Here is a 26,426-nt window from a genome sequence, read left to right as displayed (position 1 = left end):
GGCTTAGAATGGAGGTGACCTCTATTTTTTTTTAAAGCAATTTTAACGAGGGTTCAGCCTCAGTTAGTTGGCAGGTATCAGTTATGTAGGCCTGAGAACACAAAGAGAAAAAGAGAACTAGTATATTGCAAGTAAAACCAACTAATGTCTAGTTATAAACTGAATAGTATAGAACTTATTAACCAGAGGCCTTTTAAAAAGAAACTAATGAACTTATATAGTGTTATGTGCCTGAAAAAACAACCAGAGGCCAGAATAGATCAAATGTAGTCCAGCATCATGTAATGAGCTTGAAACTAGTAATGTTGGACCTCCCAAACAAGGGTTGCGGATCTTTCATGATTAGGTAGATTAGAAATAACTTGGTACCGTGTCTATAGACGGTAGAATAAATGGTGTAGAGTAAATGTCCTTAGATCATTGATGATATTCATGTCCTTAAATATGTTATGTAAAATTAATAATATGTCTTTAGTTAAATTAAGTGCTAATATTACTAGATATGTGCTGGGGAAAATAAATGAATGCACAATAATACATAGGGTAGCATTACAGTAATCATTCTAGCAATTGGCTAGAGTGAAATCTGACACACCAGTATTGGTTCATTAATTTCTGGTTCCACGTCTTCTGTTTTTACCAAGCATGATTTCAAGATAGTCTTGAATTACAACAATATGGCCTTTTTTGTTTGAATTGATTTAGTCTCTGTCTGGTTCTCTTGCACCTGTTTATAATATTTATTACTGAAAAAAAGCTTGACCTACTTTCCATCAACTTTTTTCTTGTAGGTTATTGTAAAATCTAATCGTTCATATACTTTTTACAGGTGAGCTCACAGTTAGGGTACATTTGTCTATCACAACAGGTCTTTCCCCGTACATCAGTCATTCCTGATGCTTCCAAAGAGCCTACTGCAGCATTGTGTGTGTCTAATCACCTGCCCGCAGCATGAAATTGATTGAGGCTCTGCTATGGCAGAGAGGTGCAAGAACTCAAATTATGCGCAGGAAAGTGATGCTAGAGGCAAATTGCTACAGTTACAGAGCTAGCTGCACCTCTGTTGCCTCCCGGATCTCTCTGAGTGGTGCCAGGCCTTGGCCTTTACCTATTCTAGGGTGGAATTTTGCAGGTCTCTCGGTCTCACCCTTGCTATAGCAGCCTGTGTATCAGCTGTGCTTATTCAGCTGGTCTAACTTGTTCAACATCTGTGACGTACAGTGATCAAGGAAGCTTTCTTAAAACCAAAGTATTAGTTATTTTAGCAGGAAGAACAAAGCATTAAAGAAAAAAGGCTTTTTAAAACAGTCTACGCATGCCTGTGCCTTACTATCACCTGATGGTGACCTAGGCAGTTCTAACTTTTTCAGACGCCCCAGCAGGTCCCAGTGCCTCAGTCTGGTTCCCCTGAACAATTTTGGCCCTCCGACATCCTCACAGATGCAGTAACTAATTACCTGGCAGGAACTATGGAAAGCCTTTGGGAAGCTCATGGAGTGAATCATGGTTGCCACCCCTTACCATCATCAAACAAATGGCCTGGTGGAGAAATTTAATGGGACTTTGGGGGCCATGATACGTAAATTCATAAATGAGCACTCCAATGATTGGGACCTAGTGTTGCAGCAGTTGCTCTTTGCCTACAGAACTGTACCACGTCCCAGTTTAGGGTTTTCACCATTTGAACTTGTATATGGCCGCGAGGTTAAGGGGCCATTACAGTTGGTGAAGCAGCAATGGGAGGGGTTTACGCCTTCTCCAGGAACTATCATCTGGACTTTTGTAACCAACCTACAAAACACCCTCTGAACCTCTTTAGCCTTTGCTAAAGAAAACCTACAGGATGTTCAAAGGAGCAAAAAGCCTGGTATGATAAACATGCCAGAGAGCGTTCCTTCAAAGTAGGGGATCAGATCATGGTCTTAAAGGCACTCCAGGCCCATAAAATGGATGCGTAGTGGGAAGGACCATTCACGGTCCAGGAGTGCCTGGGAACTGTTAATTATCTCATAGCATTCCCCACCTCCAACCGAAAGGTGTACCATATTAATTCTCTAAAGCCCTTTTATTCCAGAGAATTAAAGGTCAGTTTACAGCCCAGGGAAGAGATGACGCTGAGTGGCCTGAAGGTGTCTACTATGAAGTGAAAAGTGCTGGTGGCGTGGAAGAGATGAACCTCTCCATGACCCTTGGACATATGGAGCAACAGCAGATCAAGGAGCTGTGCACTAGCTACACGCCGATGTTCTCAGCCACCCCAGGACTGACTGAATGGGCATACCACTCCACTGACCCAGGTAATGCTCACCCAATTAAAATCCAACCTTACCGGGTGTCTCCTCAAACTAAAACTTCTCTAGAATGGGAGATCCAGGATATGCTACAGATGGGGGTAATCCACCCCTCTGGGCAGGGCATGGGCATCTCCAGTGGTTCTAGTTCCCAAACCAGATGGGGAAATACGTTTCTGCGTGGACTACCGTAAGCTTAATGCTGTAACTTGCCCAGACAACCATCCAATGCCACGCACAGATGAACTATTAGAGAAACTGGGAGGGGCCCAGTTCATCTCTACCTTGGACTTAACCAAGGGGTACTGGCAGGTACCGCAAGATGAATCTACCAAGAAAAAGTCAGCCTTCATCACACATGTCAGGCTGTATGAATTTAATGTACTCCCTTTCGGGCTGCGGAATGCACCCACCACCTTCCAAAGACTTGTAGATGGTCTCCTAGCAGGATTGGGAGAATATGCAGTCACCTACTTTGACAATGTGGCCATATTTTCAGATTCCTGGGCAGAACACCTGGAACATCTACAAAAAGTCTTCGAGCATGTAAGGGAGGCAGGACTAACTGTTAAGGCTAAGAATTGTCAAATAGGCCTAAACAGAGTAACTTACAGATTCATAGATACTAAGGTCAGAAGGGACCATTCTGATCATCTAGTCCGACCTCCTGCACAGCGCAGGCCACAGAATCTCACCCACCCACTCCTACGAAAAACCTCACCTATGTCTGGAGCTATTGAAGTCCTCAAATCATGGTTTAAAGACTTCAAGGAGCAGAGAAGCCTCCCTCAAGTCAACCATGCCCCATGCTACAGAGGAAGGCGAAAAACCTCCAGGGCCTCTCCAATCTGCCCTGGAGGAAAATTCCTTCCCGACCCCAAATCAGCTAAACCCTGAGCATATGGGCAAGATTGACCAGCCAGATACCCAGGAAAGAATTTTCTGTAGTAATTCAGATCCCATCCATCTAATATCCCATCTCAGGGGATTAGTCCTATTTACCCTGAATATTTAAAGATCAATTACTTACCAAAATCCCATTATCCCATCATACCATCTCCTCCATAAACTTATCAAGTAGAATCTTAAAACCAGATAGATCTTTTGCCCCCACTGCTTCCCTTGGAAGGCTATTCCAAAACTTCACTCCTCCGATGGTTAGAAACCTTCGTCTAATTTCAAGTCTAAACTTCCTGGTGGCCAGTTTATACCCATTTGTTCTTGTGTCCACATTGGTGCTGAGCTGAAATAATTCCTCTCCCTCTCCTGTATTTATCCCTCTGATATATTTATAGACAGCAATCATATCTCCCCTCAACCTTCTTTTAGTTAGGCTCAACAAGCCAAGCTCCTTCAGTCTCTTTTCATAAGACAAGTTTTCCATTCCTCGGATCATCCTAGTAGCCCTTCTCTGTACCTGCTCCAGTTTGAATTCATCCTTTTTAAACATGGGAGACCAGAACTGCACACAGAATTCCAGGTGACGTCTCACCAGTGCCTTGTATAATGGTACTAAAACAACCTTATCCCTACTGGAAATGCCTCTCCTGATGCATCCCAAAACCGCATTAGCTTTTTTGACAGCCATATCACATTGGCAGCTCATAGTCATCCTATGATCAACCAGTACTCCAAGGTCCTTCTCCTCTTCTGTTACTTCTAATTGATGCGTCCCCAACCTATAACTAAAATTCTTGTTATTAATCCCTAAATGCATAACCTTACACTTCTCACTATTAAATTTCATCCTATTACTATTACTCCAGTTTACAAGATCATCCAGATCCTCCTGTATAATATCCCGATCCTTCTCTGAATTGGCAATACCTCCCAGCTTTGTATCATCTGCAAACTTTATTAGCACACTCCCACTTTTTGTGCCAAGGTCAGTAATAAAAAGATTAAATAAGATTGGTCCCAAAACTGATCCCTGAGGAACTCCACTAGTAACCTCCCTCCAACCTGACAGTTCTCCTTTCAGTAGGACCCATTGCAGTCTCCCCTTTAACCAATTCCTTATCCACCTTTTGATGTTCATATTAATCCCCATCTTCTCCAATTTAACTAATAATTCCCCATGTGGCACAGTATCAAATGCCTTACTGAAATCTAGGTAAATTAGATCCACTGCATTTCCTTTATCTAAAAAATCTGTTACTTTTTCAAAAAAGGAGATTAGGTTGGTTTGGCACGATCTACCTTTTGTAAAACCATGTTGTATTTTGTCCCATTTACCATTGACTTCAATGTCCTTAACTAATTTCTCCTTCAAAATTTTTTCCAGGACCTTGCACGCTACAGATGTCAAACTAACTGGCCTGTAGTTACCCGGATCACTTTTTTTTTCCTTTCTTAAAAATAGGAACTATATTAGCAATTCTCCAATCATTCGGTACTACTCCTGAGTTTACATATTCATTAAAAATTCTTGCTAATGGGCTTGCAATTTTAGGTGCCAATTCCTTTAATATTCTTGGATGAAGATTATCTGGGCCCCCCAATTTCGTCCCATTAAGCTGTTTGAGTTTCGCTTCTACCTCAGATATGGTAATATCTACCTCCATATCCTCATTCCCATTTGTCATGCTACCATTATCCCTAAGATCCTCTTTAGCCTTATTAAAGACTGAGGCAAAGTATTTGTTTAGATATTGGGCCATGCCTAGATTATCTTTAACCTCCACTCTATCCTCAGTGTTTAGCGGCCCCACTTCTTCTTTCTTAGTTTTCTTCTTATTGATATGGCTATAGAATCTTTTACTATTGGTTTTAATTCCCTTTGCAAGGTCCAACTCTTCTTTACTTTTAGCCTGTCTCACTTTATCCCCACATGTTCTGACCTCAATTAGGTAGCTTTCCTTGCTGATCTCTCCCATCTTCCACTCCCTGTATGCTTTCTGTTTCTTCTTAATCACCTCTCTAAGATGCTTGCTCATCCAGCTTGGTCTACAACTCCTTCCTATGAATTTTTTCCCCTTTCTTGGGATACAGGCTTCCGATAGGTTCTGCAGCTTTGATTTAAAGTAATCCCAGGCCTCCTCTACCTTTAGATCCATAAATTCTTCAGTCCAATCCACTTCCGTAACTAATTTCCTTAATTTTTGAAAGTCAGCCCTTTTGAAATCAAAAACTCTAGTTGCAGATTTATTTTTGTTAATCCTTCCGTTTAGTTTGAACTGAATTAGCTCATGATCACTTGAGCCAAGATTGTCCCCTAGAGTTCAGAGTGGGGAAGGAACCTGGACAAGTATATGTCCCACTCCCAGCTGTTTTGTTTTTTCCAACTGTCAGTTAAGAGAACTGAGGTTGTGGCATACTCATATATCTCCTCAATTTGATCATGGCTTGAGGGTTGTTATCAAATTCTTTACTGGCTTTACAGATACAGAAATCAGAAGTTTCCAGTACAGACCAGTATTTACTTTGTAAGAGGAGATGGCACAGGGTGGCTTTTATCATTCTGTATCACTTTAAAAATAAATTCTTTAACTACATGATAAACATTACAACAGTATTTTAAACAAAAATCCTGTAAAAATCTTTAAATGTTTCAATGATTATTTCCCTAGATTTTTCCTCATTGGTCTGAATTCAAACCTGCCAGTGCAAGGAGGTGCTTGTTTTGATGCACAGAGGATTCATCCTAGGGTTGTAGGGGACAGGCAGTGTTTTCATAGTTGTTCTTTGTTTGATCCAACCCAGGAAGGTGGCTTTAGCTTCTATCAGAGACTCCATACAAGCCCCGTAGACAAAGGACGCACTAATCCAGTGCATCATCTGACTGCACTCCCCCTCCCCTGCCAGATTCACCCTCTTATATGGGATTTCCAGCATTCGTTGTATCCTCTGTCCCCCACTGTAGACTTTTGTCAGTGTCAGCCCTCATTTGCACTGGTATAAACTAGGGATGAATTTAGATTGTACACATCTCACTTGGAAAAATGGCTGAGGGCTTGTCTGCATGGGGAAATAGCCAATCTGTAGGAGCTCCCCAGGTAGATGCTCTTATTCTGGACACTAAGAGTGTCTTTTTGTGATTTTAGCTTAATCCAGTGGTTCTCAAACTTCATTGCACCCCCACCCCCTTCTGACAAATAAAATTACTATTTTATTAAATTTAATAAATTAATACATTTTATTTATTAATTTATTAAAATTTTACTAAAATACTATATTAAAATGACCCCAGGAGGTGGGGACTGAAGCCTGAGCACACCCGAGCCCCGCCACCCCAGGTGTGGGGCCCAAGCCCAAGGGCTTCAGCCACAGGCAAGGGGCCTGTAAACTGAGCCCCCACTGCCTAGGGCTAAAGGTGAAGCCTGAGCCCCGCCACCCAGGGCTTTAGTCTTTGGGCTTCGGCCCCAGGTCCCAGCAAGTCTAACACCAGCCCTGGCGACCCCATTAAAATGGGGTCACAACCCACAGTTTGAGAATCTCTGGCTTAATCAATTTTGGAAGGGGATTAAGCTAAGCCATAAAACGGCATCAGTGCCAGTGTCCAGAAGGAAAGTTGTAGCAATATAGCAATTGCGCTTTAAATTCACTACTAGCTTATTTTGTAATGGCTTTCTCACGTAGACAAGCCCTGAATCTGTGTGATTTGGTTCTCTCTGTTTCTGGAGTCTTTTTGTGTACTGTTACTTAGAGTTCATGATAACAGCAATTTCTTTTAAAACTGAGAAATAGGGTTTGCAGGCTGGATAGCTCAGTGCTAATGGAATATGGAACATTTCACCATGATGAGGCCACTGGTTTCAGTCTGGTCTAGGTTGATGGGTAGTAACAGCTAGTAATCTGCTGGATTTTGTGAAATGAGTTGGTGGTCTCAGCCTTGTTTCTAGGGTAACAGCTGTGCATATGAGAAAATCACCACATCTATTGGCACTGATGGACATTTGATGGGAATCTCAGCAAAGACGTACCAATAATTTAATAGGCATGGTGACTGAACTACTCCAGTCATAGGGCCTTAATATGGTCCTTCTAGATCAAGAGACATTGGCCCCTTCCTCATCCCCTACTCCTTCTGAGGGGAAAAAAAACACATGGGTTATTTTGGCTGGATAAAGCCCCATGTTGTGTTGTTTTTGCAAGATTACAATTTTTGATGTTTACTGCCAAAATAAAAGGAGAGTCCACAGCAGGCATATCTATGGATACAGGAATCCAAACTATTCCAAATGGTCATTATCTTCTGCCTTCTATTTGAAGAGTAAATTAAATAACAAGAGATGATGCAACTAGTTTTCCAGATCTTATTTGATTTGACAAAGCAGTTAGCAGTTTCCATCTGCACAGTATAATCATTAACTTTGTTTCCCTGGTAATGTACATCCTGTTTTTTATGGGTGACCTTACTGATGGATTCGTTTTTTAAAAGGAACATGGTTTTATTGATGTTCTTTTAGGATGAGGTATGAAATTATTCAGCCCATTAAATATGCTTTCCAAGAATCCTATATGATTCATCGTCTCCAATCATGCTATCGCTTATGCACCTGCTTAACTTTACTATGAGTAAAATTATTTTGTATTTACTTTTTATTAGAGTAAGGTTCTAGCATGTGTGCTTTCTGAAATATAAGGAACAGCTTTCAATAGACAAAGGTAAATACATTCAATAAAAAAGGGTGATCAAAAAGGTATATAGAGAATAAAAATGAAATGAACTAAAGATTTGTCATATGCTGTATCCCTCCCATTGCCTATATGTGGTCTACTTATGCCTTTATCCTGCAGATACACATGAGCAGTCCTGTTTCACTCCATGGGATGAAACATGCATTTGTTACCCAGGTGTTTGCAGGATTAGGCCCTAAAGTCCAGAATTTAAAGGTATTTAGGCACTGCTCTGCTCAGCCTTGCAAGATCTAAGTAATTTAGGAGCTTACGGTTTGGTCTACATTTGAAAGTTATATCTGCATAGTGACAATCCATCAGGGGTATGGAAAAATGCGTTCTTATTGACTGTAGCTATGCTGACAACTTCCATTGCAGATGCAGCTATGTCGATGGAAGAGTTCTTCCATCAATGTAGTTATAGCTAATATCGTTGAGGGAGGTGGTGTCCTTACACTAACAGGAAAAATCCTTTTGTCAATGTCGGCTGTGCCAACATAGCAATGCACGTTTAATTTCCATAGTCTAGACATACCCCGAGTCTCATTTTTGAAAGGGGACTTGGGAGCTAAAGTCCCATGGACAATGAAGTCAACATGTGTGAATTGGTCTGCTCCCAGAGCCTACTGTGGGATCAAGGCCTTCGGCTGGGAGTTCTTTGGGACAGGGAATCTGTCTTCTCCAACTGTAATGCTTCTGGCAAACTTCCCAGGTATAGGAAGTGCCATAATGGAAAACGGATCCATGTACTTTAAAAAATGGTTCTCCTGCCTTAATGAGGACATTGAGGTGTGCGCCCTACGATGTCCCGTGTGTCTTTCTCCTTTTCGGTTGGGGTCGGTGTCCTGGTGTGGCGCACCGACTGGTCTGCGTCCCTCTGTCGGTGTGTCCTTCCCCCCCCCCCCCCATTCCCCTGTCTGTCAGTCTGTCTGTCCTCTTCCATTAGGCTTAGGGTTGCCAGTTTAGGTTGGACGTATTCCATGGAGGTTTCATCACAGGGCATAATCTTTAAGGAAAGATTTTAATTTTTAAATCCTGGAGGGCTGGCAACGCTACTAGGCTCTGGGTGTCTGTCCTTCTCCTTGTCTGAGTCTCCCTCCTTGTCTGTGAGCCTCTCCCCCCGGCATCCCCGCCCGCCTCTGTCTGTCTGTCTGTCTGTCCCCTGGTCTGTGCGTCTGTCCCCCTCCTTCTGTGGGTCCCGATGGCTGCCCCCGTCCCCCTATCTCCGCCCCTCTCCGCCCCCCCCCGTCCGTGTGTCCCTGGGGCGCGGCGCCCCCTGCTGCCCGGCGCGGCGGTGGCAGGCTGGCGCCGGCGAGCGAGGCCCTGACAGCCTCGGCCGGCGGGAGGAAGCGCAGGGCGATGGCGCTGAGCCCCGCCGAGAGCCAGCCGGGCCCGGAGGCCCCGCACCCGCCGCCCGAGCAGGACCCGGTGCCCATCAACCACCAGCAGCTGCGCAGCCTGGAGCCCGAGCCGGGCGGGATCCCGCTGCACTCGCCGTGGACCTTCTGGCTGGACAAGTGAGTGCGGGCCCGGGGACCCTCCGCGAGACCCCCGGCCGGGCCCTATGAGCCCCCCCGGGACCCTCCGCGGGCCCCCCCGGCCGGGCCCTATGAGCCCCCCCGGGACCCTCCGCGAGACCCCCGGCCGGGCCCTATGAGCCCCCCCGGGACCCTCCGCGGGCCCCCCCGGCCAGGCCCTATGAGCCCCCCCCGGGACCCTCCGCAAGACCCCCCAGCCAGGCCCTATGAGCCCCCCCGGGACCCTCCGCGGGCCCCCCCGGCCGGGCCCTATGAGCCCCCCCGGGACCCTCCGCGAGACCCCCCGGCCAGGCCCTATGAGCCCCCCCCGGGACCCTCCGCGGGCCCCCCGGCCGGGCCCTATGAGCCCCCCCGGGACCCTCCGCGGGCCCCCCCGGCCGGGCCCTATGAGCCCCCCCGGGACCCTCCGCGAGACCCCCGGCCGGGCCCTATGAGCCCCCCCGGGACCCTCCGCGAGACCCCCGGCCGGGCCCTATGAGCCCCCCCGGGACCCTCCGCGGGCCCCCCCGGCCTGGCCCTATGAGCCCTCCCGGGACCCTCCGCGGGCCCCCCCGGCCGGGCCCTATGAGCCCCCCCGGGACCCTCCGCGGGCCCCCCCGGCCAGGCCCTATGAGCCTCCGCGAGACCCCCGGCCGGGCCCTATGAGCCCCCCCGGGACCCTCCGCGGGCCCCCCCGGCCAGGCCCTATGAGCCCCCCCGGGACCCTCCGCGAGACCCCCCAGCCAGGCCCTATGAGCCCCCCCCGGGACCCTCCGCGGCCCCCCCGGCCAGGCCCTATGAGCCCCCCCGGGACCCTCCGCGGGCCCTATGAGCCCCCCCGGGACCCTCCGCGAGACCCCCCAGCCAGGCCCTATGAGCCCCCCCGGGACCCTCCGCGGGCCCCCCCGGCCAGGCCCTATGAGCCCCCCCGGGACCCTCCGCGAGACCCCCCGGCCGGGCCCTATGAGCCCCCCCCGGCCGGGCCCTATGAGCCTCCGCGGGCCCCCCCGGCCGGGCCCTATGAGCCTCCGCGGGCCCCCCCGGCCAGGCCCTATGAGCCCTCCCGGGACCCTCCGCGAGACCCCCCGGCCGGGCCCTATGAGCCCCCCCGGGACCCTCCGCGGGCCCCCCCCGGCTGGGCCCTATGAGCCCCCCCGGGACCCTCCGCGGGCCCCCCCGGCCGGGCCCTATGAGCCCCCCCCGGGACCCTCCGCGGGCCCCCCGGCCGGGCCCTATGAGCCCCCCCCGGGACCCTCCGCGGGCCCCCCTGGCCGGGCCCTATGAGCCCCCCCCGGGACCCTCCGTGGGCCCCCCTGGCCGGGCCCTATGAGCCCCCTCCGCGGGCCCCTCTGGCCGGGCCCTATGAGCCCCCCCCGGGACCCTCCGCGGGATCCCCTGGCCAGGCCCTATGAGCCCCCCCCGGGACCCTCCGCAGGCCCCCCTGGCCAGGCCCTATGAGCCCCCCCCGGGACCCTCCGCGGGCCCCTCTGGCCAGGCCCTATGAGCCCCCCCCGGGACCCTCCGCGGGACCCCCTGGCCAGGCCCTATGAGCCCCCCTGGACCCGGGGACCCTGCCCGATATCCCTCGTCAGAGCCGCCTGGGCCTCGGGACTGTCTGCTTGACCTCTAGCCCTGGGGTCCAGGGACTCTCCCCCCGGCCCCATGAGACCTTCTGCCCAGGATCCCTCCGCAATACCACCCCCCCCCGCCAGGGTCTAGGAACCCTCTGCCTGACTCCCCGCTTCCCCCCGGGCCCAGGGACTCTCCGCCAGGCCCCCGAGACACCCCCCCCCCCCCAGTATAGAGACCCTTGTCCTGAGCAGGGCCCTGCTAGACCCCCAGGCCCAGGGCCCAGCGCTGCTGTGTCTCTCAGACCGGGAATAGGTGGAGGGTCTGGTCTTCTCTGCCTTGCAGGCTCTGCCGGAGGGGAGAGACCAGCTCCATAACCCCCAATCCCAAATACATGGGACTGAGCAGCGGGGGGTGGGGGGGGCGACACAGGACCACCCTCTCCTAGAGCAGAGGACAAGCCCCCCCACTGCTCCCAACTGTCCCAGCCCACTCACCCCCACACTCCTAACTGCCCCAGTCCAGACTCACCGCCTGACACCACTCCATTCCCAACTACCCAGCTTAGAGTCAAAGTTTAATGCCTGCCCCCATTTTTGACTGCCTCACCCTAAAGTCAAAGCTTGATCCCTTCACCCCGTTCCTAACTGGTTCACCCTCACTGCTTTTACCCCATCTCAGACTTAAATCCTGAAACCCACCCTCTAATACACACATCTGTACCCAAACTTCATAATGTGAGATTGGCTTGTTATCCTACAGAACTGGTCTGTAAACAGAGAATGTAAACAGTCCAGGAGCCATAAATAAAAAGCTTCTTCCTATTAGTCAGCTTTGACCTGAAACTAATACAATTTCTTACAACATCTTGGATTTCATTAGCACCTTTCCCCCCCCACAGGGCTTTACAAACTAATGTTCAACCTGTGTGCAGGGATCATTTCAGTTGCTGCTGAAATGTGGCCAGGCTTACGGCAGCTGTTTAACATGTGCACAACGGCTCACAGCATGACAAATTAGAACATGAAGTGAAGGACGACAGTAATAAAAACAAAACTTATTTGTAATGCTGACACTTAATAAGATCATAAATGAATTTTTAAAGGAGTAAGAGCTAACCAAGTTTCCTGAAATACTCTTATTGCTAATTATTGAGCACCTGCAGTGCACTGAGTGCAGTACAGAAGAAGAAATTGTCCCAGTGCCGTAGTGTTTACAATCTAAACTGAATACTGACAATGCAGTTCAGATGCTACAGGCCGTCTATATATAACATTTTAGCAATTTAAGTTTTATTTTTTTTATGGTAAACAACCTAAAGTATTTTGGCAAATAGGTATCCATTGATCACTGCTATTACTCACAGCATACTCTAGGGTTTTGATATGATGTTCTTTTTTAAAAATAAGCATAAAAACACTGAAAAACAGCTCTGATCTTCACCAGTGTCTTTTGTAACACAGGTTGAACGATGACAAGTTATTTGTCTCACCCTGACTTTCATGTGTAGTACACATGGGAAAACTTTCTATATGTAGGTAGTATAGATATTTAAATAAATGAAACATTTTTATATACCACTAGTTGGTAGCTTTAACGTTTTCTAATACTATAGTCATAATACTAAGAAAATACATTTCAGAAATGCCTTTTCTTCATAGTATAATAAACATTGATTCAGGTAATAGTGTTGTTTCAAACCCTAAATTTAGACATAATGGTTGTAAGGGAAATAATAGCAGGCTAATGGTTATATTTATAAGATCGTGCTGTTATTTCACTTAAGGCATTTGCACACCTTTATAGTTTCTTTGATGCCCTGATCCTGAAAAACTGACTCAACATGGGCAATGCCTCCTCCCCTGACTTTAGCGTGATTTTATGTGGGTGCAGGGATCTACCTACACTGAGTTATTTGAAGGACTGTGGCCTAAATTTGTAATCTTTTAAAAACTGTATCACTTCTTATAGATGGTCCAGCAGAAGTGAGCTTTTTTGAGGAAGTAGCTAAATCTTACATTAGTTAAGCAAAATGAATATCTAATGGTCACCTAACATTTTGCCTACTTGACTTTTTTTTTAGGAGCTTTACCTTATTCTGTAGTTGAAACATGGGTAAGGCTACGTTTTAGTCATGGGTATTTTTAGTAAAAGTCATGGATAGGTCACGGGCAGTAAACAAAAATTCATGGCCCGTGACCTGTCCATGACTTTCACTATATACCCCTGACTAAAACTTGGGGTGGGGGGTCTGAAGGAGGGTGGCGTGGACTGTGAGCTGCGAAGCCTGCGTTCTGGGCGGAGGTAGCTCACAGAGCTGCCTGGCCATGCCTCCGCCTAGAAGCTGAGTATTATCTCATTCATATATGTAAAGTTGTACACTTGCAATTCTCACAGGCAGTAAGCCTTTTTCAGTATGTTTGACTACAGTATTCCTCATTAGATATTGTGTGCTGGTATCTTGCCCCATATTTTGTTTTAGGAAAATGAGAATGATGGAAGTATCTTGGAGAAAATTATTATTCAGCAGTCAGACAAGGAAGGTCATATATATGATCTTCAAATGTTGTTAATTCAGCTGCATCATAAAAGATCAAGGTAGCTACCAGCTTTTTTTTAAAAAAAAAAAGACGATACAACTTTTTAAAAAGTGATGCTAAATTCTACTTTTAGGTTATGTTCTAAGTGTTCCAAAACTAGAGAGGAGCATGTAGCACATTAAAATTAAACTGTTTTCCTCCTCCTTTTGCAGGATCCCTAGTCTGCACCTGCTGTAGTTTACCTGTAGTTTACCTGCTTTTGTTGTTTTTTTAATGCTGCAGCATGGACTACGTTGGTGACATTGTATTGCCCACGGACCTCCATTGGGTCTTACAGATTCCTCTCATTCCAACTCAGCAATGCACCCTTACGACCACATGGGGCCAAGGCTCTGCACAGGTGTAGGGTTCTGCCCACATGAATCAGCTTTCAGGATCTTGAGCCTTTGAGTGAAAGGCAAGTCTTGTGGTTTTTACAATAATCTGCAGTCTTGCAAGTTTTCAAAAATGATCATATTCCATAGAGTGTAAGCATTTTAAAAACAATGCTTTAAAAATTGAAGACTCTCATTAGGCAGTTAGCAGTTTCCTGGTGCGTGTGATGTCTGGGTTATTGTGTTAAATGAGAATTCGTCAGTTCCAAAGAATTTGGGTCTTGCAGAAAAAGAAAAGAAAATAGTAACTAAGGAGCATGGATGTCCCCAATACTAAGGTGGCTTGAGGCATTCAGAACCATTGTTTCGTTCGATCTTGGAATTTAGATCTGCAGATCATCTTTGTATAAAAAACAAAGCTACAACTGAAACTAATATATATACCCATTTACACATGTGTATCAATTTCATATGTCAGTACTGAGCAAATTTTATAGCAGTTAATAAGCCTCAGAAAACTTGAACACAGCTTATAATATGACCAATGTACAACAATTTATGGCTAATGCTACACTTAGGCCTGGTCTACACTGGGTGGTGGGGATCGTTCTAAGTTACGCAACTTCAGCTACATGAATGATGTAGTTGAAGTTGACGTACTTAGATCAACTTACCGTGGTGTCTTCACCATGATGAGTCTACTGCTGCCGCTCCCCCGTCAACTTCGCCTGCGCCTCTCACGAAGCTGGAGTACAGGAGTCGACGGGAGAGCGCTCGGGGGTCAATTTATCGCATCTAGATTAGACGCAATAAATTGATCCCCGCTGGATCAATCACTGCCCGCTGATCCGGCGGGTAGTGTAGACATATGCCGAGTAAACACCTTTCTAATGAATAACTAAAAGAATATTCTAGTAGCACTAGCTGCTAGTTTTCAAGCTGTTCTAGGAAAAGACTACAGCTGGATCCAGCAATCTAATCTGTGGGTAACTTCTCCAGAGCCCCAGTTACTTCAATGGAACTCCACATGAGTGCAAGGATCCGCTATGTAGGTTAGATGGTAGGATCATGACTTAATTCTGTTCCTGCATGACTGCAAAAGCCGTGCTTTTGAGCTAAATTACTTATGTCATAAGCATAGATTAATACTACTGTAACCAAAAAAACCACAAACCTTTTTGTTTTTAAAAAAGAAAAAATATCAGTGGCTGTAGTTTCTTGTGACTAAACATAAACAAATTTAGTGCAACGTTGTTAGTCCACTCCAGGGAAGAGAAAACTTTTTTTTCCAGCACTTATCCTGTCAAAAATATAGATTTGCCTTTTCCCTTGAACATTATTATGAGCTTTGTAATTACAAATAAAGGAGTTTAAAATATAGTTTTAAATATTTCTACCAATCAATTAAATCTGTGTATTTTATTGACCATTTTGAAATTATACAATTGTGGATTTAACACTTATATGGCATATATAAAGAAGTGAAATAAGATAGTAGCCAGACCCAAAAACAAAAATCATGAAACATCCTGTGTTTAAACAGTTGATGTCTTATTGGCCAAGTCAGTATTTTAGTTACTGACTTTTTATTAATGATAAAATTATTGATCGTACATTTTTTTTCACGTAAGTATGAGAGAGACTTTTTATCTATGCCACCTTATAAGGGAATAAAACAGTATCCTAACTGACAGGAGTGTGGCAAGGGATGTTGTAACTACTTCCGTAAGAGGTGCAAATGAAAGGCACTGTTTTGCCATCACAAACAATTTTCAAGGCATTTGTTGTCAATCTTTGCTCTTATCTGCATCTATTATTAAAATTAGGATAAATCCTTCATTGCCAGGTAGATGATCGGAATGGCCTAATACTAGTCTTATCCTTCAACTTCTGTAATTCAGTGCTTAAAAATTATGTTATTTCTTAATACATAGAATTTAGCAATGAAGAGCTACAAAGATTAATTTCTAGCCTTCACAGAAAAGTGAATGGCACTTTTGCTTTACCTATTTTGAAAATGTTAAGGTGACTAGACATTAAGAGCTGGAAAGCTGTCCTGTATTTTAGTCTTGCATCAAAGATTTAGGGAGATTAACAATGGGCAATCGGTCGCCACCACCATATTGAACAGCAATAATAGTTGTGATAACTAGCAAAATCTCCCCCACAGACATTTTTTAGAATTTATATTTGCTGTGGTACTAATCTAAAACAAAATAAATACTGATGCTCATGTATTATAATAAGTTGGTGCATAAACTGGATGATAGAGAGCACAAGGATATATCTCAGTGCATCAATGTCTTATATAAAATGCACTGATTCTTAGAACCACATGCACAAAAACCACCAGCTTTTTGGTGGTAAATAAGCCTGATAAGCCTTCTTGCCATATGCTTCAGAAAGTGGCTGTTGATGCACTGGGGGCTATAGGGGATCACAAACTAAATGGGTCAACAATGTAGTACTGTTGCCAAAAAGAGCAAACATCATTTAGGGATGTATTAGCAGCAGAGTTGTATGCAAGACACAGAAATTAATTCTTCTACTCAGCACTGATAAGGTCTCAAATGGAGTATTGTGTCCAGTTCTGGGCACCCTACTTCAGGAAAGATGTGAACAAATTGGTGCCCAGAGGAGAGCAACAAAAACTATTAAAGGTCTAGAAATCATGACCAATGAGGAAAGATTATCATATTCCCTCCTCCCCAATTTTTTCAGTCTTCAAGTACATAAAAGGTTGTTACAAGGAGGAGGGTGATAAATTGTTCTCCTTAGCTATTGAGGACAGGACAAAAAGTAATGGGCTTAAATTGTAATAAGGAAGATTTAGGTTAGACATCGGGAAAAACTTCCTAACTGTAAGGATTGGAACAAAGTGCCTAGGGAGGTTGTGCAATCTCCATTCTTGGAGATTTTTAAGAACAGATTAGACAAACACCTGTCAGGAATGGTCTAGATCAAGGGTTCTCAAATGGTGGATCAGGACCCCTCAGGGGTCGTGAGGTTATTACATGGGGGGTTGCGAGCTGTGAACCTCCACCCCAACCCCGTTTTCCTCCAGCATTTATAATGGTGTTAAATATATTTAAAAGTGTATTTAATTTATAGAGGGGGTCTCACTCAGAGGCTTGCTATGTGAAAGGGGTCACCAGTAAAAAAAAACGTTTGAGAACCACTGGTCTAGATCGGTGAGACTCAGACCTCAGTGGTTCAGGAGCCAACTTAGTGGTCAGCCTTACCCAAAAGAGCCACAATAGTGAGAATTCGTTGTTTCATTTATTATAGTATGGCTGGGAAATGTTTAGTTTGTATATATCTCATAGCCACATGACTGACCATGTATTATTATTTTATCAACTACAATTGGTTAATAACAGAGTAAAAACATCCTGACTGGTTAATATCATGTGCTGCAAAGAACTGCAGGAGACACATTAAAGAGTCACTTACAGTTCCCAAGCCTCAGTCTGAGTATCACTGGTCTAGATAATACTTAGTCCTGCCTCAGTGCAGGACAGGGGACTAGGTGAATATCAAGGTCCCTTCCTATCCTACAATTCTATGATTCTAAAGAGAGCCTATAACTAACACATATAACTAACATAACTTAATCTATCTTGTAATCATCTCTGTGGTGTCTAAGAACCTTTTGGTCAGAATACGATGTGCTGAGTCTACCTGAATGGATAGTGAGGAGGGTTATATGTTGAATCTTGGCATATGACAGTTTCCCTACTGTTGAAACACCAATAGAGGCTCTCACTGCCTCTAACTAGAACCTCACATCTCTATCCAGCAGAGGAATATTTTTGCAATTTGTCCAGTTTATAACATAGATACATTTAGAGGTACTCATCATAAATCTGTTACATTGTTGACTGACCTGACTACCATGGCTCTGACCATCCATTACACATCCTGAGGGAGTCTGGAGATGATTGAGAGACGTGGTTTGGGCCTACTATAGCAACCTCAAAGAAAGTCAAGGGTACGTTTTAAAATTAGAATTTGTCAGCTGATACAAAACTTTTCTGTCTCTGATGTGCTGTGGAAAAATATACTAAGGGTCACACATTTATCATATGACTTCAGGGAAATGGTCTCCTCTTTTTCAATACTTGATGATAGCCTTAAATAAATCAAAAGACCTCAGTGTTATAGGCATAGTCTTGATAATTTTATGATTAGACCAGCTGTTTTTCTGTGTTTTCACAGAGAGGAAAAGTAATTTCCTATGTAAGCTATTTAAACTACTCTGGCATAAGGGCCTTATTTATCAAGAGAAGGCACAAGAAAGGTAACTAAAGGTCTAGATAATTTTATATTAACTTGTGTGAGAACAAACATGAAGCAAAAATTGAAGAATTCCATGAGGGAAATTTTAGAATTGTATAGAGAAAGATTGTGATTGGAACAGTGCTTCAAGGTTAACAAGAACTAGGGAGGAGAAATTGGTGGGACTTTACTCAAGTTGTAGAAAGATAATTAATAGTTATTTATCATCATTAGGCTCCAGAATTAAACTCTTTATATGAAAGGGGCAATTAGATCTCCTTAGGGCTCCTATTTCTGTATGTAGACTCCATTAGTTCATATGCAGAAAGTCAGACTAGATCCCACTGTTCTCTTCTGGCTTTATAATCTGTGAATTTGTGAATCAGTATAATTGTATGTTGCATCATTTGTTGGAAGAATTCAGAAAAAGGAGTTTTCTAAGTTTTTTGTTTTTTTCATAGATTCATAGATACTAAGGTCAGAAGGGACCATTCTGATCATCTAGTCCGACCTCCTGCACAGCACAGGCCACAGAATCTCACCCACCCACTCCTACCTATGTCTGAGCTATTGAAGTCCTCAAATCATGGTTTAAAGACTTCAAGGAGCAGAGAAGCCTCCCTCAAGTCACCCATGCCCCATGCTACAGAGGAAGGCGAAAAACCTCCAGGGCCTCTCCAATCTGCCCTGGAGGAAAATTCCTTCCCAACCCCAAATATGGCAATCAGCTAAACCCTGAGCATATGGGCAAGATTCACCAGCCAGATACTACAGAAAATTCTTTCCTAGGTAACTTAGATCACATCCATCTAATTGTTTGTGCCAATTTATAAATGATCTAAACTTTTTTCCTGTGCATTCTACAACAAAAGTTAATAGTTTCATAGATTTAAGGCCCAGGAAGAACCATTCTGATAATCTAGACTGAGCTCTTGCACTTCCAGGTATTGAAACACTATAAAAGGCACCCCAAATTCTGTCAGTGTTTTCTGTATATTTTGCAGCAAATTAGGCATTTCTCCATTCTTCTAGCTGTTGTCTGTATTTTGGATACTTTTTCTTCTTCTCCAAGTTGTGGCTTGGACTACTCTTTTCTGTCCCATAAACAAATGTGTAATTCTATTTAGTGTGGCAGCTAGTGCAAAGTTACAACTTCCAAATTGACCATTGCTTGCATTTTAGGACTTTCAGCAGTTTTTTTTCTCACTAATCCAATAATGCTTTTTTGTAGAAAAACAAAATTTTCACAAATAAACAATCTAGAAGTACAGAGGCGTATTCTTAAGGACTTTGAAAATTGTTTTAAAGTGAGTTAGATAGCAACTCAACCACGATTACTGGGCCATTTTAATATAGTTATGGTGATCATTTTTCTTTAAGTGTTAATTTTTTCTTTGCAGTTCAGATATTTTTCTGTTCTTTAATTTGTGTTAGTGCTCATGACAGAAGATTGATGTCATTTGCTAGAGTTGGATGTAATCCAGAAATATGCTATGCAAGCTTGTCCACATAGCACCTGTAGTACTTGTCAGTCAAGTTGCTAAAAATAAGCCGTGAATAGTCTTCCACCTAAACCTTAAAATGAGTAATGTGGTGGTTGGTAGTTGTTCTCTGCCAGCTTGTAATGTTGTGAATGTTGTTTCTCTGGAACGTGTGATTTGTAGCTATCAAAATGAATGATTTTATGGCCCCAAAGTGGAGTACTCTGTTCTTTATTCCCCAAGAGATTTTTGAAGAGGCATAAAGATGTGATAAATATCCACTGCTGACACCCTCTGGCTTTTGAAGTTTACTGTTTCATAATGCTTATTTACCATTCATGGGAATAGGTTTTCATCTTATCACAACACTCCAACGGCAACACCAGTGAATGTATGTGGGGATGATGATGTAATATATAGCAAGGCAAAATTATGTCCATGTATGACTGTGAAGTTAGGAAACAGGCAAAAGGAAAGCATGTCAAAACTAATTTTTCAGACTATTATCTGATACATTTAAAAACAAAACAATCCACCCATGTCTTTTGACCATGGAATTACAATGTAAGAAACAAAATGTTAGAAACTCTAAGATGTGAAAAGAGACAAAATAGCATTGTTCCAAATGTATAGCCACAATATTTTACTCTGATTAATAAAGAGCTGTGTGAATTCAGTAAAAGTTGTGCAAGGACTGCTACCCTTATTAAGCAAATCTTCTGGCCTCAGAGACTACTTCTGTGTATTGCCAGATATATTGCTGTCAGCCTACTCTCCATTTATTAGAAAAATCTTTCTGTCATGAAAATGATTTTTGTTGCTCAATTAAGACCAGGTTCACTGGACTTAAAATACTTGACAAGTAAGTTGTGGTGTGTGTATGTGAAGCAAATCTTCATTTGTCACTGTAATAATTCATTCAGGGGACATAGGGCAAATACTTCTTTTTAATTTAGCAGATCTGCTGACAGAATGTCACTTTCAGTAAAATTTTCATCGTGTATAAAACACACTGCCATTAGAAATAATCTACATTGTGCTGAATCCATGACTACTTTAGAAACAATGCGACACCAGTGTAACTGTTCTAAATCATTTATTTAAACACAGTTTTCCCATTGGGTCCATCAGCACAATGCAATGTCTATGCCATTGTCATCAACAGATAAAGAGTTAAACATACGTTGCTGTCTACACTGAAGAAATAAATAATTGTTCTAAGCTAACTTTTGTGTGTTCTTAAAAAAATTCAGCTTTGTAGCTGTATCTTCAGCATGTATTCCAGAAACAGAGACAAAATACAATCTTTCTTTTCTCCTTATTGCTTTCTCAGTATGACTTTCATGAAGTTACCATTTTAACCCGATGGTGATTAAAGACACAAATAATGTAAAATGTATTACTGCCAGTAAGAAGAGAGAAATATGAATTTTGATAGCACTCATTGGTTTGAAGAGAGAGACCAATTTGAGTTGTCCAGATCAAAGAAGAAGACAAAGCATTTCAGGATTTGGGAGGCAAGATGGACAAAAGCCCAGACAGAGCAATGTGCAGTCTTCTCTCTGCCTTCTGTCCATTGAATGCACCTGTCATGCTTGTAACGTGTATCATCCGCACACACAGTTGTTTGCAGTTTTGCACAGCACTTGTGCAGCTCCCCCAGCAGTAGCAATATCAGAAATACACACCTGCTATTCAGTGATATTTGTTTGAGTGTTTTACACTGTGGAGCCACACAGAAATAATAGCTACAATATTCACTTGTTCAGGCTCAGCCTGCAAGATCCACCACTCTTGTATCCTGCGTTAGGTCACTGTGCATTGTTGTGGTGCTAATGTACACAGAAACCAATAGTGCTGAATTTGCACCATTGTAATTGATCCTCTCAGTACAGGCCCACAGTCTCCTATGCCATGCCAATTGACTACTCTGTTCACTGTCTCCTGTTTTCCTGATTACTTGTTTTATTTCAAGCTTCTGCAGTCTTTTGCATCTGAGTTTGCATGCATTTCACCTTATAAAATCTTAAGGCTATTTTAAGGGAATGAAAATAGTATGGAAGTTGTTTGGAGAAGCTGAGAGGGGTTAGTTCAGCTCCTCATCTGGTGTAAATCAACGTAGTTCCATTACTACATTGAGGTTACACTGACTCTTATCAACTCAGGACCTTGCCCTGTGGCTTCACTAGATGAAGATAGTGCCTTTACTACTGCAACTGCTATCAATAATGCAACTGTATCTGTGATAGCAATGGTGTAAACACCAACATATGCAGGGCTAAGGTGTTTCACCTCCATGTCATAAAGGGCTAGACAACTCGGGGGATGAAAATGCTAGCAGGTTAGTCTGTGGTGTCGATGCTGGAGCTGTATCAGCATTAGGCCAATGGTGGAAGAATTATCTGAAATTCTCTATGTAGACACAGACTGAATGCATTGCATGGATCACAAGAAGGAAAAATGAGAGAGCTGACCATTTAGGGTTTTTACTTGCATCGGTGCATATGTACTGTATGTTTCTTGTTAATGTGAATTCTGCCTGGTTTTTGCAGGGAGACTTCCTGTATCATTTGTTTCTTTTCCACTTTTCTCTATGTATGTCTGTTTTATCTTTCATCATTTGGTTGTGCACAATTGAGGTAAAATTTCGTATCAAGGTTTTGGTGGAATGTCAGCGTATTTTCAAAATAATTAAGCATAATGCTGCAAGACCCTGTGTAAATTTTCTGCAACTTTAACTGCTGGCATTGCAGCCAAAGAGGTAGCCCTATGTGCTGGATCTACCTGTTTAATCTCTGTGTAATCAATGCCATTTTAAAAATGTGACACCTGACTAAAAGTGCTTCTGTTTCCCCTAAGAGAAATTACAGCTAACAGTTGGTAAAATTAGCTTTTTTTTTTTTTTTTTTTTAGTCTGGTGTCTTTTTTTTTTTAAATTTCAGATACTATATTAGTTGTGAGAGTTTGTAGTATGTTGCCATCTAGTGGGGTGTTATGTAAATTAAAGATGATTTCTTTAAAAAAAAAATCATAATTATTGCTTTGAACTGCATTGTTAATACAGCTAAAACTCCTTAATAAGAGACCATTAAAGTATGACATTTAAATATTTTAATAAGTATTCAAAAATAAATCAGATGTAAATCTAGTTGAAATTTAAAAACATTAAACCTGAAATTTGATTTAAAGGGACACTCTCAGTACCCATGGGTTCAAAATGTGATCTGGATTTTTTCTTATTTCCAAGGACTCCTTTTGATTATAAACAAATAGAAAACCCACTTAGCTACTCTTTCCCTTTCTCAAAATCCACACCAGTAATCTAGCAAATGTGAACAATCCTATAATTACAGACCAGTGTACTTGCATAATTAAAGTGGGTGGGTGCCTTTTTAGAACAAGCAGCTGTATCTTTGTTTTAAATATTTAATGTACAGTTTAATTAGAACATAAATATTTTTAAAATATCCTGACAACTCTCAAATTAAACTAAACATAAGAACGCTCAGCCTTTACTTTTAAAACTTTTTATAGTCATTTTTATAGTAATTGGAGTTGATCATATAACTTTGATATGTTTGTAAATGTTTCAGTCATTTGCTAAGACAATCAAGTAATCATTTTTTGGATAAAGTATTTTATTAACATAAACTTTTTTTTAGGTCACTTCCAGGTACCACAGCAGCTGAATGTGCATCGAATCTCAAGAAGATCTATACAGTACAGACAGTACAGGTAAGATTAAAATTAGAACTACAGAAATTGCTACACACGAGAAATAACACTCAAGTTATGAGGTTATGTTGGCAACCATGTGCCAGATGAGTAATTCTCATGCTTTCACCTCTCTGAGGTACAAAATGTAAGTATCAGTTGATAGTATATGCTGTTCCTTAGGCTTCCCTAGAATTTCATTGGTGGCGTGTTTGATTCCTGGGTGGTTTCTAAGGCTCATAAAGGGGTGAGTTGCAGGGTAATACACTTGTTTTTGCCAGATACTCTGTCTTTCTAGACTATTTCAGAGCCTCAGGCTGTGCCTCTAAATTGGATCATGAAACTTGATTTACTTTAAGTATTTGTCTGCCTTTTCTCTAGCTATTCTCCAATGTAATAAATTATTATATGAGCAAAGGAAGATATAGTACACAGAAGTCTTCTCTTTGAGTACCCAGTTTGTGACTTTTTTTCTTGTGAACTGATTTATTATGTTAGGGCTTTGTCTTTTTTCCAGAACGCTTGCAGCAGATGAGAGATTCTGTATAATATCATTCCGTGTTTTCCCTTTTACCTGTCATATAACTTTGTATCTGCAAAAAGTCAGAGGGTAACACTTACACTCTGTATTCTGAATGGAAATAATCTTATTAGGAGTGTGGGTCCATATTAGTGCTGGAGCAGGCATGAAGTATCTGTTGTTGGGTTTTTCTTACATAATGTTAAAAGTCTGGCTTTAATTCACAAAAAGCCAGGATATTCTGATATGAGGCTAAAACTCTGTGGTGGCAATTTGGGGGATCTATTTACAGTTTACGACTTATGGTTGATACTGGAGACTCTGTGTATGTGTGTCAGACTGCAAATTCCCTTTTGAATGTGGATCTTGTTCACCTTTTCTGCTGTCTTTTAACTCCATATAGAGCTAAAACCCACTGGAGGTGGCAGGGGAAGTTCTTGTACCTGGCACAAGACTAACAACAGAGGGTTGCTAAACTTTGATGATTGCCCATTCAAATGGAGTGCCTTGGATGAATAGGTGGATACCGCTCAGGGCAAATGAGTTTTTTTCCAAGTCTGAACTCCAGGAGGTAGTAATGAAACAAAGGGCCATCTAGTAGGGGGACTTTATCACATAACAAGGCTGATGAGAGGGTCACCTGACATAAGAGACAGGAGGTTATAAAAGAAAGGATCTCTCATCAGTCTTTGGCAGGCAGTAAGGGAGGCTAGGCACTGACAGCTGAGTTCAGAGGGAGGGTTATTTTATTGTTTTGTCTAGGTCTGTATATTCTTGTGCTACCTGAAGAGGGACTAGCTTTTGAACCCTTGGCAAATTCTGTGTATCGGTTTGCTTCTACTATCATGTGTTGGAGCATCCAGCAGGGTGAGGGGGAGCAGTGTTAGCACATTGTCCTGCAGGCCTAGGTCAGCTGGACCAAAAGGGTCAATTTCTGTGAAGGGATAGAGACAGAGCGCCTATGTCCAGGAAGTACGCCAGAGAGACCAAGGAGAGAGAGAGAGAGAACTCTGCAGCCTCCTCAGACCAAGGGAAGCTTAAGAATATCTGGGCCCAGTGTGGTGGGACCCATACATCGCAGCCTGGTGAATGTCAAGGAGAGAAGGCTTTACAAGGGCTGTGTGACAAAAGCCAGGAGATTCGGAGATGAGGCTAGAACCCTGTCTTTAAAGGGACACTGCCTTGGTGGCTAAGTTTTGAAATAAAACTGCCTTGACATTTGTATTGTTTTGTTTATGCCTTGTATCAGTTGTCCCTTCCCAGCCACACTTTTCCTCTGTTCACTCTGAGGCAATTAGCTTTAGAAATGTTCAGAAAATGAGGGCGTTGGTCAGAGCTCTGGCAAACAGGGTGCAATTGGATAGCTTGCGGTTGTGCTTTGCAGACTTCTATTAGAGGTGTCTGTTGCCCTGCCTACGAAAGAGAATATGCACATCGTTCAGGTGATTTCTGTAGAGATTTCTCCCCAGGGAATTAAGTTTAACAGCAAAACTATGCCCCTGTCTAAACTGGCTGAAATGGTTGTTACTTTGACAACTGAAGAGAGCAGTGCTTAAACCCAGAGTATGGTGTACATAGCATCTCTTATCATTGCCTTTTCCACTCTTAATCCAGACACAATTAACTAAACTGGACCTTACTGTATTGAAGAGTTACATTGGTTTCCTCCCATCAGGTTGTTGAAGTTTTAGAGAATTCCTTCAGGTCCCCTGAGAAGGCTGTTTCCACTAGATGAATTATCGCAGACGAGCAGCTTGGCCTATAACTTGTCTATTGATTGATTTTAGCCTCAGTATGTACTAACCTATATCTGATAAGACTGCCCTATGGAAAACAACAGAAATGTTCAGTGATTTTCTCTGTACTCTTTAGAATTTGCTATCTCATCAAAGGTAGTTGGTGCAGAACATAGTAGCCTGTAGAAGTTCAATAATAGTATAGGTGTAAGCCAAAACCTTGGAGACACAAAGGGTTTCCCTTATTCTTTCAATTTCGGCAGATTATTGCTTGCTACTAGAATGGTGAAAGCAGGGCACAGAAGACCATCTAAACTCACCCAGTTCTTCTGTTTCTGTCAGACTTTTCTATTATCAGTTCTCATGGCTTTAGGTAGTAGTACTCAACTTTTAACAGCTGGATAACAAAGTAGCTTTCAAATGGAATTGCAGAGAGCCACAAAATCATATTATAATGTTGCAAAGTTTGTTTTGTAAAGTTGCACTAATGTATGATTATGATGCAACATAATGACTTAACATCTTTGTTGCTTCTCCTTTACCTGTCTGCTGGGAAGGAGGGATCTCTTTGTTCTCCTCCAACCCCCACTACCACTTATGGGGGCTAAAATGGGATTATTCCTGCTCTTTTTCCACCTCATCCCCTCGATGGTGGCTTCCTCTCTTACCTGCCTCTGAGAAGTAGAGTCTGATGGTTCCCCTGCTACTTGGTCTGTTCAGAAATCCCCAATCTTGCATTACCGTTGTATATCATATTTTTTCATAGGCAGTACTCTTTCTGCCTGAA

General features: G+C 43.1%; 1 protein-coding gene across 6 annotated transcripts in view; it reads left to right on the top strand.

The window, feature by feature from the left end:
- EIF4E3 (eukaryotic translation initiation factor 4E family member 3) overlaps positions 1 to 26,426 on the top strand; it is a 60,668-nt gene that overhangs the window by 9,077 nt on the left and 25,165 nt on the right. For 2 of the 6 annotated variants that reach the window (XR_006282650.1, XM_043518549.1), the window contains exons 1-2: positions 9,202 to 9,427; positions 23,332 to 23,404. Coding sequence is in view for 4 of the 6 variants with exons in the window: in XM_043518549.1 (XP_043374484.1) it covers positions 9,270 to 9,427; positions 23,332 to 23,404 (231 nt within the window). In the remaining 2 variants the exon portion in view is untranslated. Of the gene's footprint in view, positions 1 to 9,193; positions 9,428 to 13,478; positions 13,595 to 23,331; positions 23,405 to 26,426 lie in introns of those variants that run through there. The other 4 variants (XM_043518550.1, XM_043518552.1, XM_043518551.1 and 1 more) reach the window with 3 other exon arrangements.

Source organism: Dermochelys coriacea, chromosome 7 (assembly GCF_009764565.3).
Source record: "Dermochelys coriacea isolate rDerCor1 chromosome 7, rDerCor1.pri.v4, whole genome shotgun sequence".
In the NCBI taxonomy this organism is placed as follows: domain Eukaryota; kingdom Metazoa; phylum Chordata; order Testudines; family Dermochelyidae; genus Dermochelys; species Dermochelys coriacea.
This window is presented reverse-complemented; position numbering and strand designations above follow the sequence as displayed.